Raw genomic sequence first — 12,235 nt, 5'->3', positions numbered from 1 at the left:
CTCGCTTGATGAGTCGTAAGACTCCACTTTGTATTTTAAATAAGTGCTCAGCATTAACAATTAAGCCACATCCAGTTAGACTTCAACTTGTTTACAAGGCGTTTGGTTGGGAATGAGGAGGGGAAGGAGGTGGTTAGGCTTTGGAGAAAGGAGGAGGAGGGGAGGGAGGGCTGAAAGTCCAGATAGGGGAAAGTTCACCAGTAAGTGTTAAGGAGAAAGTAGAAGAAGGCAAGTGCCGCTGCTCCAGAGGTTAGTCTCTCCAGAGAGGTCGGCGTGAACAGGGCTGAACGTCAAGCTCAGGCAGCTATGAGGGACTCAGCAGCTAGCATGAAGGACCTGAACAAGACCTACGCCATCGTGGAGGTCATTGACGGCGAGAAGATTCAGCTGGTAGGGATCCTTCTCTGCATCGAAAACCCACCAGCACTCCAGGAGGAAGAAGGAGGGCTTGCTAAGTTGTAACCACCAGCCTCTGATTAACACAGAGCACAGAGAGAGAGAGAGAGACACTGAGAAAGAGAGAGAGAGTGAGAGAGAGAGAGAGAGAGAGAGGTAGCTAGACTGTGCTGCTTGATGCGTCTCACCCCAGGCCCACTTCCAACCAGCGCTACGCTAAGCCATTAGGAAAAGTCTCCAGCAAATGCCATAGACGCTTGAAGGTCGCCGGTAACCTCTTTTGACACGCATTTGGCCACGTTCCCCGTGGCTCTGTGCCTGTTGTGCTGCATTTGTTGTTGTGTGTGTGTGTGTGTGTGTCCGTGTGTGGTGCTTGATTTCTTAAGGAGGCTGCTGCGAGGGGAGAGTCGATGCGACGCTCTGCTGTTATCACACAGGAGCGCTTGTTTACTTGATTGTGGGTCTGCTCTGTTGTGACCTCTCTGGGCTACAGGGAGCGCATTGATTGATTGTGAATTGATTGGCTTTTGTCATTGATTAAGGTCCTCAGGCTCTGTTTCCTGTTGTGACGATTGATCTTTGCTCTAAGCTGCTCCCTGGGACTCCAGGACACTCTGAGTGATATTGTGGATGCTTGTGTTGGAGGAAGGGGTGATGCAGAGCATTCTCAGAAGCTCAGAGACAAAATCTAATCCCGAAGCGAGGACAGGCAGCATGTTAACGTCTCCAGATTGTGGACCGAGTGTTACGTTGAGTAAGGCATTACTGTCACAGTTACCATCAGTTTCATAGGCCCTAGAATGGAGCCCTGTGGGACTCCACACGTTATGCTAAAGCAGTTACCAGAGTTTGTGTGGCTTTCTTTGTGGTGGAAATGATGTGTAGTTATTTGTTGGGGTTAAAAAGGTCTTACAAATTGAAAATATTAATTAACGCACGCTTTTGGAGCAACTAGCGCTACATGCTAAATGGCTAACAAACCTCACATAGCCTCTTTTTAATTTGACTGGTTTGTTAAGTGTTGTGTCTTGTAAAATCACAGCTATTAAATGTTTTATATGTTAGCCTGAAGACCTTATGTCCTTTGGGTTTCACTACTTCTGGGTGTTGGATGTTTTTCCACCCTTAAATAGGCTAAAAGACTAATGTATCGTTTGGCTAACAACAACTAAAATTGACGATCCACTATAAATAGCTGAAAATAAAAACGAGAATAATCTACAAATGAATACCTATTAAGTTTTATATACATATAGATATGTGTGTGTATGTATATGTATATATATTGATATATAAATAATACCTAATAATCTCTCTCTTTCTCTCTCTCTCTCTCTCGCTATATATATATATATATATATATACCCATACCTATTTTTGTAAATAGAGCACTAATAAATTAATCTATTAATGTGTAATAAACATAAACTGCAAACTATTATGGGTACATTTGAGTTGAAGAAATGTGACTATTAATGTTATTAATGATGAACTAATGATCATATCTGTCAGTACTGCACTGTGTAAAATAAAAAAAAAGTATAAATTATAAAATGATATCAGCTTGGAGAATTTTTACCTCATTAAAATCAGTATCAGCCTCAGAAGTGTCCTATCGGTCAGACCATAAGTTGATTAGCTCACCTCTTAAACTGCAGGCCTGCTGCTCAGTTAATGCACTGCTCAGTAACCACAGCTTATTCTGTAACTACTATCAAACTAATATGTAGGTTATGTCGACTGAGGAACTGGAGGTTAGAATAAGGGGTTAGGACACCCTGGAACAATGTGTGCTGGAATACTCTGCATGCAGGACCTTGGTTTAGCCCTGCGAGCTGGCTGTAATGGCTTTGGGATGAGCTATGGAGGTGGCGAATGCTAGGTCAGGTCGGAGGGGGTGGGGAGTTTAATAGTGGAGTTAGACTTCAGACTTAATTCAAGGTCTTTGTCTGTCAGCTGAATCAGGAGGCCGTCTGACCGCGTAGGCCCTGTCTTTCTCCTTTGATCAGCGCAGGGCTGTTCTCCAGCCACTCATTAAGAGGATTTCTACTTAAAAAAGTCAAAACCTTTCACAAAGCTGGAACCCCCACCAACAGCAGAGCGGTGTTGTGTCACTGTGGCGTATTCCCACTGATTATCAGCTCTTTTTTGTTTTGTTTTTTTGATAGACATTAGAATTCCTTATGAAATATGTTATATAGATATTATAAGATATTATTATAATATTATGTTATATAAGATTATAAGAAGCCTTAAAAAGTCTGTCTTTGTCCAGAAAGTGGTCCTGTGATTAAAAACTGACCACTGATGAAGAATTAAAGCATGACTGAGAACTGATTAAGCCTGTTATCTAGTTTTAGGAATAGCAAGGATCATCTTTACATGTATATCTGTGTTCGATATTTAGAGTAATTTAACCCCTTAGACCCTGAACACAAGCCCACACATCTATTAGTTTAATAGGCCCTAAAATAGAGCCTTGTGGGACTCCACAGCATATACTAAACCAGTTAACATTTAGTTTATGTGCCTTTCTTTGGGATGGAAATGGTCCTATTGTCCTTTGTTGGGGTCCTACAATCTATTACAGATGTAGAAAGACACTCAGAAAAAAAAAAAAAGCAAAAAAGTAAAAAAAAAAAAAAGGGCAATAACAATGTTATTTACAGATTATTTACAGATAATATTAAATTGACTCTTAATTGCATATGTGGGGAGTGGGTGGGCTATTGCACATTGTATATTTATTGTAAATAACACACTGTAGGTAGCTGCATTTCCGTAATCAACCACTAAAACGAAAAATCTTGTTGTTTATTTTCTTGTGTGGCACCAATAGTGATAAATAGTAGGTAGATTTGGACAGAATATCACCCAGCACTATCAAAACCTCACAAATCAAGATGTTAACCACCTCCTGCTGGTTTTTATTCACTGTTTTTTTTTTTTTCTCCCTGAAGAGACTATCCAGTATTTTCAGGTATACAGTGTGTATAAAGCTCCATTACTGTAGTATCAACGGCCTCCTGTTAACGGTTCTTCTCGCTCCCCGTCACCATCATGTTCTTTTTACTGTTGATTCATGTTTGTTTGGCTTTCTGCTCTTCAGTAGCCTGCGCGATAAGCTATCTGCGGCCGGCGATAGCTGACTTATCAGTCAAGGCTCATTAGGAGCCGAGCACTTACCCACTCGCAATTATATTGAGCCGTTCCGATGGGATAAAAGATACGCTGCATATAAAACAATAAAGCCGATAACAGTTAGATGCGATAGTCAATCATTCCTCTCACCTCTGGAGCAATCGCCAAAGTGTAACGTGTCATTTTTGGTTTTTTATCTGTCCGGTATCTGTCGCTTTTATGACTCACCACTAAAGATACGTAGCGTGTTTATCGGGCTTCCACCGATCGTGATGATTTACCGCAGTTACGCTGAATATGGCACCATAAAAACACAGTTTACAAGACAAACTAGTTAGCAATCTCCTCTCGCAAGGGCAGCGGTATTGCTTCCCTTGACGAATGAGGTTCAGCAAATCTGCTTGAGTTTTTTTATTTTTTCTAATTTAATCCCACATGATGTTGGCTATTACTTATGTTCATAGTGCTGACAGAAAGGCTGTCGGATCTCGTGGTCCTAGACTAGACTAGACAGCTAGAAAAAGAACACATAGCTGTGTAGAACACTGTGTGCTTCCTCACTAGACGCTAAAGCTGTCATAGAGCTTTTCTAGCTGAGCTTTACTGGTTCCTCCCAAGCAAATTGTCACTCATCTGTCTGTCCCATGTGTTTCTGTGCCCTAGCTCCCTCTGTCCAGCAGCCACCTGGATGTCTACACTGGGCCGGGCATGGCTGGCCCCACCATTGCCATGACCAGCAACTCTTGCCCCGCCAACCTGGCCATTAAGAGAGAACTGTCAGGTACGATAGACGGGTTGTGACACATTCAAAACATTGCCAGGACAATGACCTTCTTAAAAGCCACGTAGGTGTTGAAGGTTCGAAGACCTGTAAGGAAGGAGTTTTAAAACCCATGAAGATTTTATTCCTTTTATTCTCACATTGTTATTACTAAAAAATAGCAGTTAAAGGTAATTGCTACTTTGCTACCTGGCTCTAGTTCTGGTTATTAATGCATGACCGTGAGGAACAGTGAAGAAGAAGGTATGGGTTATGTAACTTTGTATATCTGTGTTCGATATCTAGAGTCATTTAACCCCGTAGCCCCTGTATACAAGCCCACACGTCTTCACTTTGATAGCTATCAGATCATATTTAATAGGCCCTAACATAGAGCCTTGTGGGACTCCACAGGATATGCTAAACCAGTTAACAGAGTTTATGTGCCTTTCTTTGGGATGGAAATGGTCCTGTTGTCCTTTGATAGGGTCCTACAATCTATTACACATGTAAAATAACCTTGTAGTAACCTTGCAGAGAAACGTTGACCTCCTTAGAGCATTTTTACTATGTATTATGAAAAAATATATAGATAAAAAACACTGTCATAAACCAGCGAGACCAGCTTGCATTCGCAGTGTCAGCGTTGTCGATTGATTGCCGCTTGTTTTTTTCAAGATGCAGAAGCCCGTGCAATGGCCAAGGAGAGACAGAAAAAAGACAACCACAACCTGAGTGAGTTTTATGCTTTTTTTTTCCTCCCTCTTCGACCACATTTACAACCTCTCCCAGTTTAAAGTACATCAGCTCCACTTTTGCCCTGCCATAGACACTCGACCCAACCCCCGGCCCCCACCACCACAAGCCTCCACAAACTGTGGGCAAATTCAGCTGACTCCATACAACCCTTTGGTGTATCGTTAACCCGGGCCAATTCTGCTGCTGTGGCATTAAAATGTAATTGCCTGTGACAGTTCGCAGGTAGTGAATAGGTACAATAAGCATCAGGAATGCTGCAGCGCTGCCACTGAGCTCGGCCAGCTCCCAGTCCAGATCAGTATTGGGCACTTTATGGTGTCATATTTATTGCTTTGTAAATGCTCAGGTGCAAATGCAGTCATAATAGTATAAGAGCATAAAAGCTGGCCAGTGCATTGCACTTACCTGCACTTACAGAGAACCTGCAGAGCAGACTGCATCCATATGAGTCCATATTCGTGCATAGAACAGCAGCAGTGTGTGGGGTTGGGAGGTTGTTTAGAAGCTGTATATTCAGATTATTTATGTTCAAATTATACATTTTTTCTCTTGTAGTTGAAAGGAGAAGGAGGTTTAACATCAACGACCGCATCAAGGAGCTGGGCACCATGATCCCTAAAACCAACGACCTGTAAGTTTGTCCAGATGATTCCTTCAGTATTGCCCCAGTAGCAGTCTGTAAATCTCTGTAAATCTCTGTAAATCTGCACAAAATGTGTCAAGGACAGGAAAAAGCAAGACTACTTAGACTTTATACGGTGCTCCTTCATTTAAAGGGTCCTGTTTGCATGCTGCATAAATCATTCACAACACACAACACGACTCGCTCATAAATCCTACATGCTGTGTATGTATATGACCATACAGGTGTATTCATAAACCTTTATGTGCAAGACTCTCTTCAATAGGACTGTATAAGCAAAGTACCACTGGTCAATTTACTACTATTGTCACTACCATGCAAAAACCTAGTATCTCCATTTTTGCAGTTTTCACTTTTTGATATAATGCAAATCTGGCAGTTGTTGTTTATATCAGAACATCATGGTAAATGGACCAATAGAAATGCTCTAAAAAGACTAGTAGGTTTTTGTGTAACCGTGTCAACATGTTGAGTTTATATGTACATATGAATGTATTTATTTTGATTAAATTAATACATTGTCTATTCATATTATAAGTACAAATAAGTTCACAGTCTCTACAGAGAAGCTGGATTACTATTATTTGCTTAATTTAACGTAATGCAAAAAACATATAGCTCTTTATATATTTTTTAAATACTTATAATTTAGAAAATAAATGATAAATTATTATCGAAAATTATATATGAATTATATATAAATCACTTATTTATGCTTTTAAATCAACAAAATGTGTCATTAGAACATGGGTGTCCAAACTTAAATCTGTAGATGCATGAAGTTGTAGCATATAGCTCCTCAAAGGACAGTTCTCATTTTCTCAGTTTGCTGGAAGTTTGGTTTCCCTGTTAACTGAAGGATCTGCCTCCTTTCATGCTCAGGGATGTACGCTGGAACAAGGGCACCATTCTGAGAGCCTCGGTGGAGTACATTAAACGCATGCAGAAGGACATCCAGAGAACCAGGGAGGTGGAGAACAACTTCAAAAGGATGGAGATAGCCAACAAACAGCTGTGGCTCCGCATTCAGGTAAACACTCTGCATAGGTGTTGAAGCATGAGCTTAAGTTGACCATTATTAACAGACACTACCATTCATACGTTTGCTGCCATATTAATCACTTATCTTATTTTAAGGTTTAATGTTTGGGGGGGCAATAATCAGAAATCATCTGCTTAGAGTTAGTTTCCTGGCAAATTATCTGCTATTTTTTGGTCATTTAAACTGTATTGGATAGTATTTTCTTTTTATATCCTAATATAATATTAATAGATGATCAGCCTTTTTTTCTACAAATTGTTGGGAACCTGAAAAGACACCCAAGACAAGCATAGTAGAATTATTTTATAATTTTTTCTGCAAAAGTTTATATTATTCAAAACATTAATTACATCATATAATAGCATTGACTATTTAAAATCATGTAAAGCAAGCATGTAAAACTCTGAACCTTACAACAGATTAGTTATATTATATAGGTAATATAAAAGTTAAAGTTATATTATAGGAATATATTTAGTGCAGTGTAAATTTTCAGCAGTTATATAATAAAATAATCTATACATAATATTACAATTAATAATACATAAATGTATGTAAATAAAAAAAATAAATAAATAAAAAACAATAAATAATTCTCCCATCAGGGAAATGTATGATGCAACATGACGGCTAAAGAAAAAAGCAGTGAATGAAATCATTTAAATAAATAACCTGAACCACAGCTGTAAGAGTGTCTTTAGGCTGTTGCCTGCCAGAGCCAGAAGGGGTCGCTAGTAACTTCAGGAGCACAGATACTGTAAAGCTGGCTGACCCTTGATATTTATGACCACAGGAAAGCACTGGCAATGCTGAAATCGCCCAGTGTCCCTTTGTACTTAGAACCAACTTAGAACCAATCAGATTTCTTACACTCGTAATGTGCTTGTGTGTCCTCCAGGAGCTGGAGATGCAGGCCAGGTTGCACGGCCTCCCCAGCAACTCGCCCTCGGGCCTGAACAACATGGAGATGATGAACCCATTCGTGAAGCAGGAGAACAGCCCCGAGGAGAACCACCACAACCCCCACCCACCCCATATGCCCATCCACCACCCCCAACAGCAGCAGCAGCAGCAGCAGCAGCAGCAGCAGCAGCAGCAACACCCGGGCCAGCCTCAGCATCCCCGAGGCCTGCCCCCTCTGCCCCAGCACCTGCACCCCCAGCCCCCGCCTCTGCAGTACTCCGCTGTGGGCAGCACCCAGCCCTTTGACTTTGCCCAATCGCTGGACTTGTGCGACGGCGGGATGCCAGGGGGCTACTCGGATGGCATGGGCTGCCTGGGGGACCTGAGCTCTCTGGGCGGCGGGGGTTGCTGCGGGTCCAACGTGACGAAGAAGAACGACTTGGGCTTCATGCTGATGGAGGAGGCCCTGTCGCCGCTAGGGGGCGACCCACTGCTCTCGGCCATGTCGCCCGAGGCGTCCGTGGACAGCAGCCGCCGAAGCAGCTTCAGCATAGATGACGCAGAAATACTGTGACCCGCTGCAACCTAGACGCACCACACACACACACACACACACACGTTTCTCACATCACATCCTTTTCAAGTAAAGTGAGGGCATCGTCCTCGCCGGCCTTTACAAATACACACTGACCGCAAATTATACGGCCTTTACAATTCTCTAATCAGACGTCTCAGTAAACCGACACACTGATCAGGACTGCTCAGCCTCAGCACTCCCTGGTCCTAATCACGTACATGCACTTCAAAGGCAGTGGCACCTTCAAACCTACACATACACACTTAACACACACGGCCCAAGAGTTTAATCTTCAACCGGTTTCAAGTGTTCCTGTCCATAGAAGGGAAAATATACCCAGGATATCTGATGACACTGCCAATTTTTTAATTTTTTAAATTCTGCTCAGTCCCAAAGGAACTACACTGCTTAAGTGTACGATCCCTGAGGAACGTTTGGAGGTTCTTCAGTTAGAAAGTGTAAAGGAACCTCTTGTAGGGCTCTGAGAAAGCTTGAAGAGGCTCCTCTTCCTCTGGGATTTTAATCTTTTATAACAGTGAAAATTAAAGGTTCAAAGCCTTCCCTAGCTCACACCGCTCCCGCTCACTGCTTAAATCCCTGACTTCTAGTGCCACCGTTTATTATTGTTTGTGTTTGTTTTTGGCATTTTTAGCATTTTTAGCATTAAGCCAACAGCAGAGGGATGAGCGGAGGAGACGTTGTAAAAGCGATCATCCAAAGGCAGCTTTTTCTCAAGCGTTTTTAGCGAAAGCAGGAAAGTGAAGAAGTGAAGAATCTGTTCAGCGCTTGAAGGTACTGTAGTCGAGGTACGTTATCCGCGGTGGCTCGTCCGGGTCTCTCAGATGCACGTAGTCCACGGGCACAGAGTCGTTCGTGAAAATCAAAGAATCAAGTGTACTTAAATGGGCCCGGGTTTGCAGCACTAGCGCCATATGCTTTAGGTAGCTTGTCTAGGAGCACCGAGGGCAACAGTGTTTCTCCAGCGCACTGAAGCGCAGTGTAGCTACTGGCTGATCACTGTAGCTGTTAAAGGCCTCAGCAAGCCTGCGCTTGAGGCAGCACCTGTGTAGGCCCTCGCCGCCCACCCTTTAGGTGCCTTTGAATGGGCACGGATCAAATCTGCGAAGCGATCCACAGTCCTGAACTGTAGGAAAAAGTCAAATATGAAGAGATAAATGTAGTCTTTGTTTTTTTATTATTATTATTATTTTACTTTCTATCTTTTTCCTCTCTCTCTTTCTCTCTCTCTGTCTCTCTCCCAAAGCACTGAAAGAAATGATTTTATTGACTTTATAATAGATGATTTCTAAGTTTTATTTCACGTTATATGCCACTAAGCCACTTAAATGTTAAATAATGTTTTTATTGTACATGTCCTTTTTATTTTATTTGATCTTCCAAAAACAATGACCTTTTCTATCTCGGTGCCGAGCCATTTAAATATGAGGATATTTAAAACCACTAGCCTTACTGTACTGTGGCCGGTGGAGAGCCATATTATGTATTTTTTGGTTTTGTCTTTTTTTCCTTTTTGTGTAAAAAAAATGGTTAAAATTCATCAGGCTTTTTAGAAAGTAAAATAACATGTATCATGTTGTTTTTATATTGATTTGATTTTTTTTAAAACATAGATATTCAAAGCAAATACAATTGAGTGATTCTGTAATTTCATTCGGTTTTAATTCAAGCTTTGTGAATGTGAATTTTACCAATTGTACAGTTAGTTTAAAGTTTAAGCAGCATGATTTTTCTCTCATGGTGCCTCTTTTTTCCTGAAAAAAAAAATATGATAAATTTTCTTGTACTGTCATTAAACACACACAAAAAAAAACTGCCTCTGGAGTAAAAATTGTAGTTTCTACACCGTGCCCCCCGGGTCTCTCTCACGCCACTCTAGAGAGTCCTGTCCAGTCTGCAAATCTTTGACTTGGTAAACCATAACAGGCAGAGCCAAACAGCAGCTTTATGGGCTGTTGTTTGGTGGAGGGCCTCCGTTCATTTTGCCTACACCAGTGCGTTCAGCCACTCAGTCCAGGAATGAAAAGGTTTGCCATAATAAGACCCCTCTTCTTCCAGACGGCCCCCTTCCACAACCACACTCCAGTATTCTAAGGTAGAGGATAACAAGGCTGAATGTGATCTCTCCAGTTTCCCCCGACCCGTCTGAAGGCCGTCAGAATGTTTCTGAATGTGCTTTTTAATTTTCTCTATTTTTTTTTGTTTGGAAATGAATGACACCTCATTAAATGTAGTTAAGCTGGTGGAATGAATGTCTCGGGTGTGTTTATTTATTCCTCTGGATAATTCACTCTCTGGTCAATTTAGGATGTGAATGGCTAGGCTGAGCTCAATGGGCTATACGAGGCAGCAGCCAGCAGATGGCACTGTAAGCACAGCTGTGGTGGATGGGCTATGGGCTGAGGCCTGAGGGCTGAGGGCTGAGGCCTGAGCTGAGGCCTGAGGCCGGGCAGGACATCACTCAGCAACATCTTTCACTCGGTAAATAAACTATTTTCACACCTTCAGTAAATTTAATAACCACATACATACATTTATATATAAGTTTATATCAGAAATAGCTTGGTTATACTGCCCGTCTGAGTGCTGATATCCACATTCTTGGAGTAGCCTAAATTAGCACTATAGGTAGTGCTAGCCACGTTGGTTATTTCACTGTGCGTGTTGTGTTGTTTAGATATGAACATTAATAAAGTAATGGAGAATAAACGGGCTGCTGAAGTTTAGCTAATAAGTTAAATGTGAGCGTTTCCTTCTGCAAACTATAGTTCCTTAACAGGCGGCAGTTTCTCCGTCCCGGCAACGAACTCCCCTCACTCCCTGCCCAGCGCCTTCTCCAGCTCCTCACTCCCTGCCCAGCGCCTTCTCCAGCTCCTCACTCCCTGCCCAGCCCACAGCTCCTCACTCCCTGCCCAGCGCCTTCTCCAGCTCCTCACTCCCTGCCCAGCCCACAGCTCCTCACTCACTGCCCAGCGCCTTCTCCAGCTCCTCACTCCCTGCCCAGCGCCTTCTCCAGCTCCTCAAACACTGCCCAGCCCACAGCTCCTCACTCCCTGCCCAGCCCACAGCTCCTCACTCCCTGCCCAGCGCCTTCTCCAGCTCCTCACTCCCTGCCCAGCGCCTTCTCCAGCTCCTCACTCACTGCCCAGCGCCTTCTCCAGCTCCTCACTCCCTGCCCAGCGCCTTCTCCAGCTCCTCACTCACTGCCCAGCGCCTTCTCCAGCTCCTCACTCCCTGCCCAGCGCCTTCTCCAGCTCCTCACTCACTGCCCAGCCCACAGCTCCTCACTCACTGCCCAGCGCCTTCTCCAGCTCCTCAAACACTGCCCAGCCCACAGCTCCTCACTCACTGCCCAGCGCCTTCTCCAGCTCCTCAAACACTGCCCAGCCCACAGCCCCTCACTCCCTGCCCAGCCCACAGCTCCTCACTCACTGCCCAGCGCCTTCTCCAGCCCCTCACTCCCTGCCCAGCCCACAGTTTCTCACTCACTGCCCAGCGCCTTCTCCAGCCCCTCACTCACTGCCCAGCGCCTTCTCCAGCCCCTCATTCACTGCCCAGCGCCTTCTCCAGCTCCTCACTCACTGCCCAGCGCCTTCTCCAGCTCCTCATATATATATATATAATTTCTCTCTATATATATTTTTTTTCCTATCTGGCTATATATATATATATATATATATATATATATATATATATATATATATATTTCTCTATCTATATATATTTTTTCTCTATCTGGCTATCTATCTATATATATAAAGATAAATAAGATATTTATCTAAGCTATATATATATATATATATATATATATATATATATATATATATATATATATATATATAATCACTGCTGTCTAATAAAAAACATGTATCTCAGTTTCTGTGCTTTTTTACTTTCTCCATGGTTTCTGTCCACTCTCAATATTTCAGGATGAACAAATCAATTGAAATGGAATAAAATCTTTCTACATTGACCTTCATTGAAACTTAAAAATGC

At 42.6% G+C, this 12,235-nt stretch overlaps 1 protein-coding gene across 4 annotated transcripts in view; it reads left to right on the top strand.

Moving 5' to 3' along the window:
- tfeb (transcription factor EB) overlaps positions 1 to 10,487 on the top strand; it is a 60,453-nt gene extending 49,966 nt beyond the window's left edge. For 3 of the 4 annotated variants that reach the window (XM_072665803.1, XM_072665802.1, XM_072665805.1), the window contains 5 exons: positions 4,201 to 4,318; positions 4,976 to 5,032; positions 5,612 to 5,687; positions 6,582 to 6,729; positions 7,640 to 10,487. In XM_072665803.1, coding sequence (XP_072521904.1) covers positions 4,201 to 4,318; positions 4,976 to 5,032; positions 5,612 to 5,687; positions 6,582 to 6,729; positions 7,640 to 8,218 — 978 coding nt within the window. In that variant the 3' untranslated portion in view covers positions 8,219 to 10,487. The remainder of the gene's footprint in view (positions 1 to 4,200; positions 4,319 to 4,975; positions 5,033 to 5,611; positions 5,688 to 6,581; positions 6,730 to 7,639) is intronic. The other variant, XM_072665804.1, reaches the window with a different exon arrangement.
- Positions 10,488 to 12,235: the final 1,748 nt, after the last annotated feature.

The sequence above is a fragment of the Salminus brasiliensis genome, chromosome 21 (assembly GCF_030463535.1).
Source record: "Salminus brasiliensis chromosome 21, fSalBra1.hap2, whole genome shotgun sequence".
In the NCBI taxonomy this organism is placed as follows: domain Eukaryota; kingdom Metazoa; phylum Chordata; class Actinopteri; order Characiformes; family Bryconidae; genus Salminus; species Salminus brasiliensis.
The sequence above is the reverse complement of the archived record's forward strand: the minus strand, read 5'-3'. Positions and strand labels throughout refer to the sequence as shown.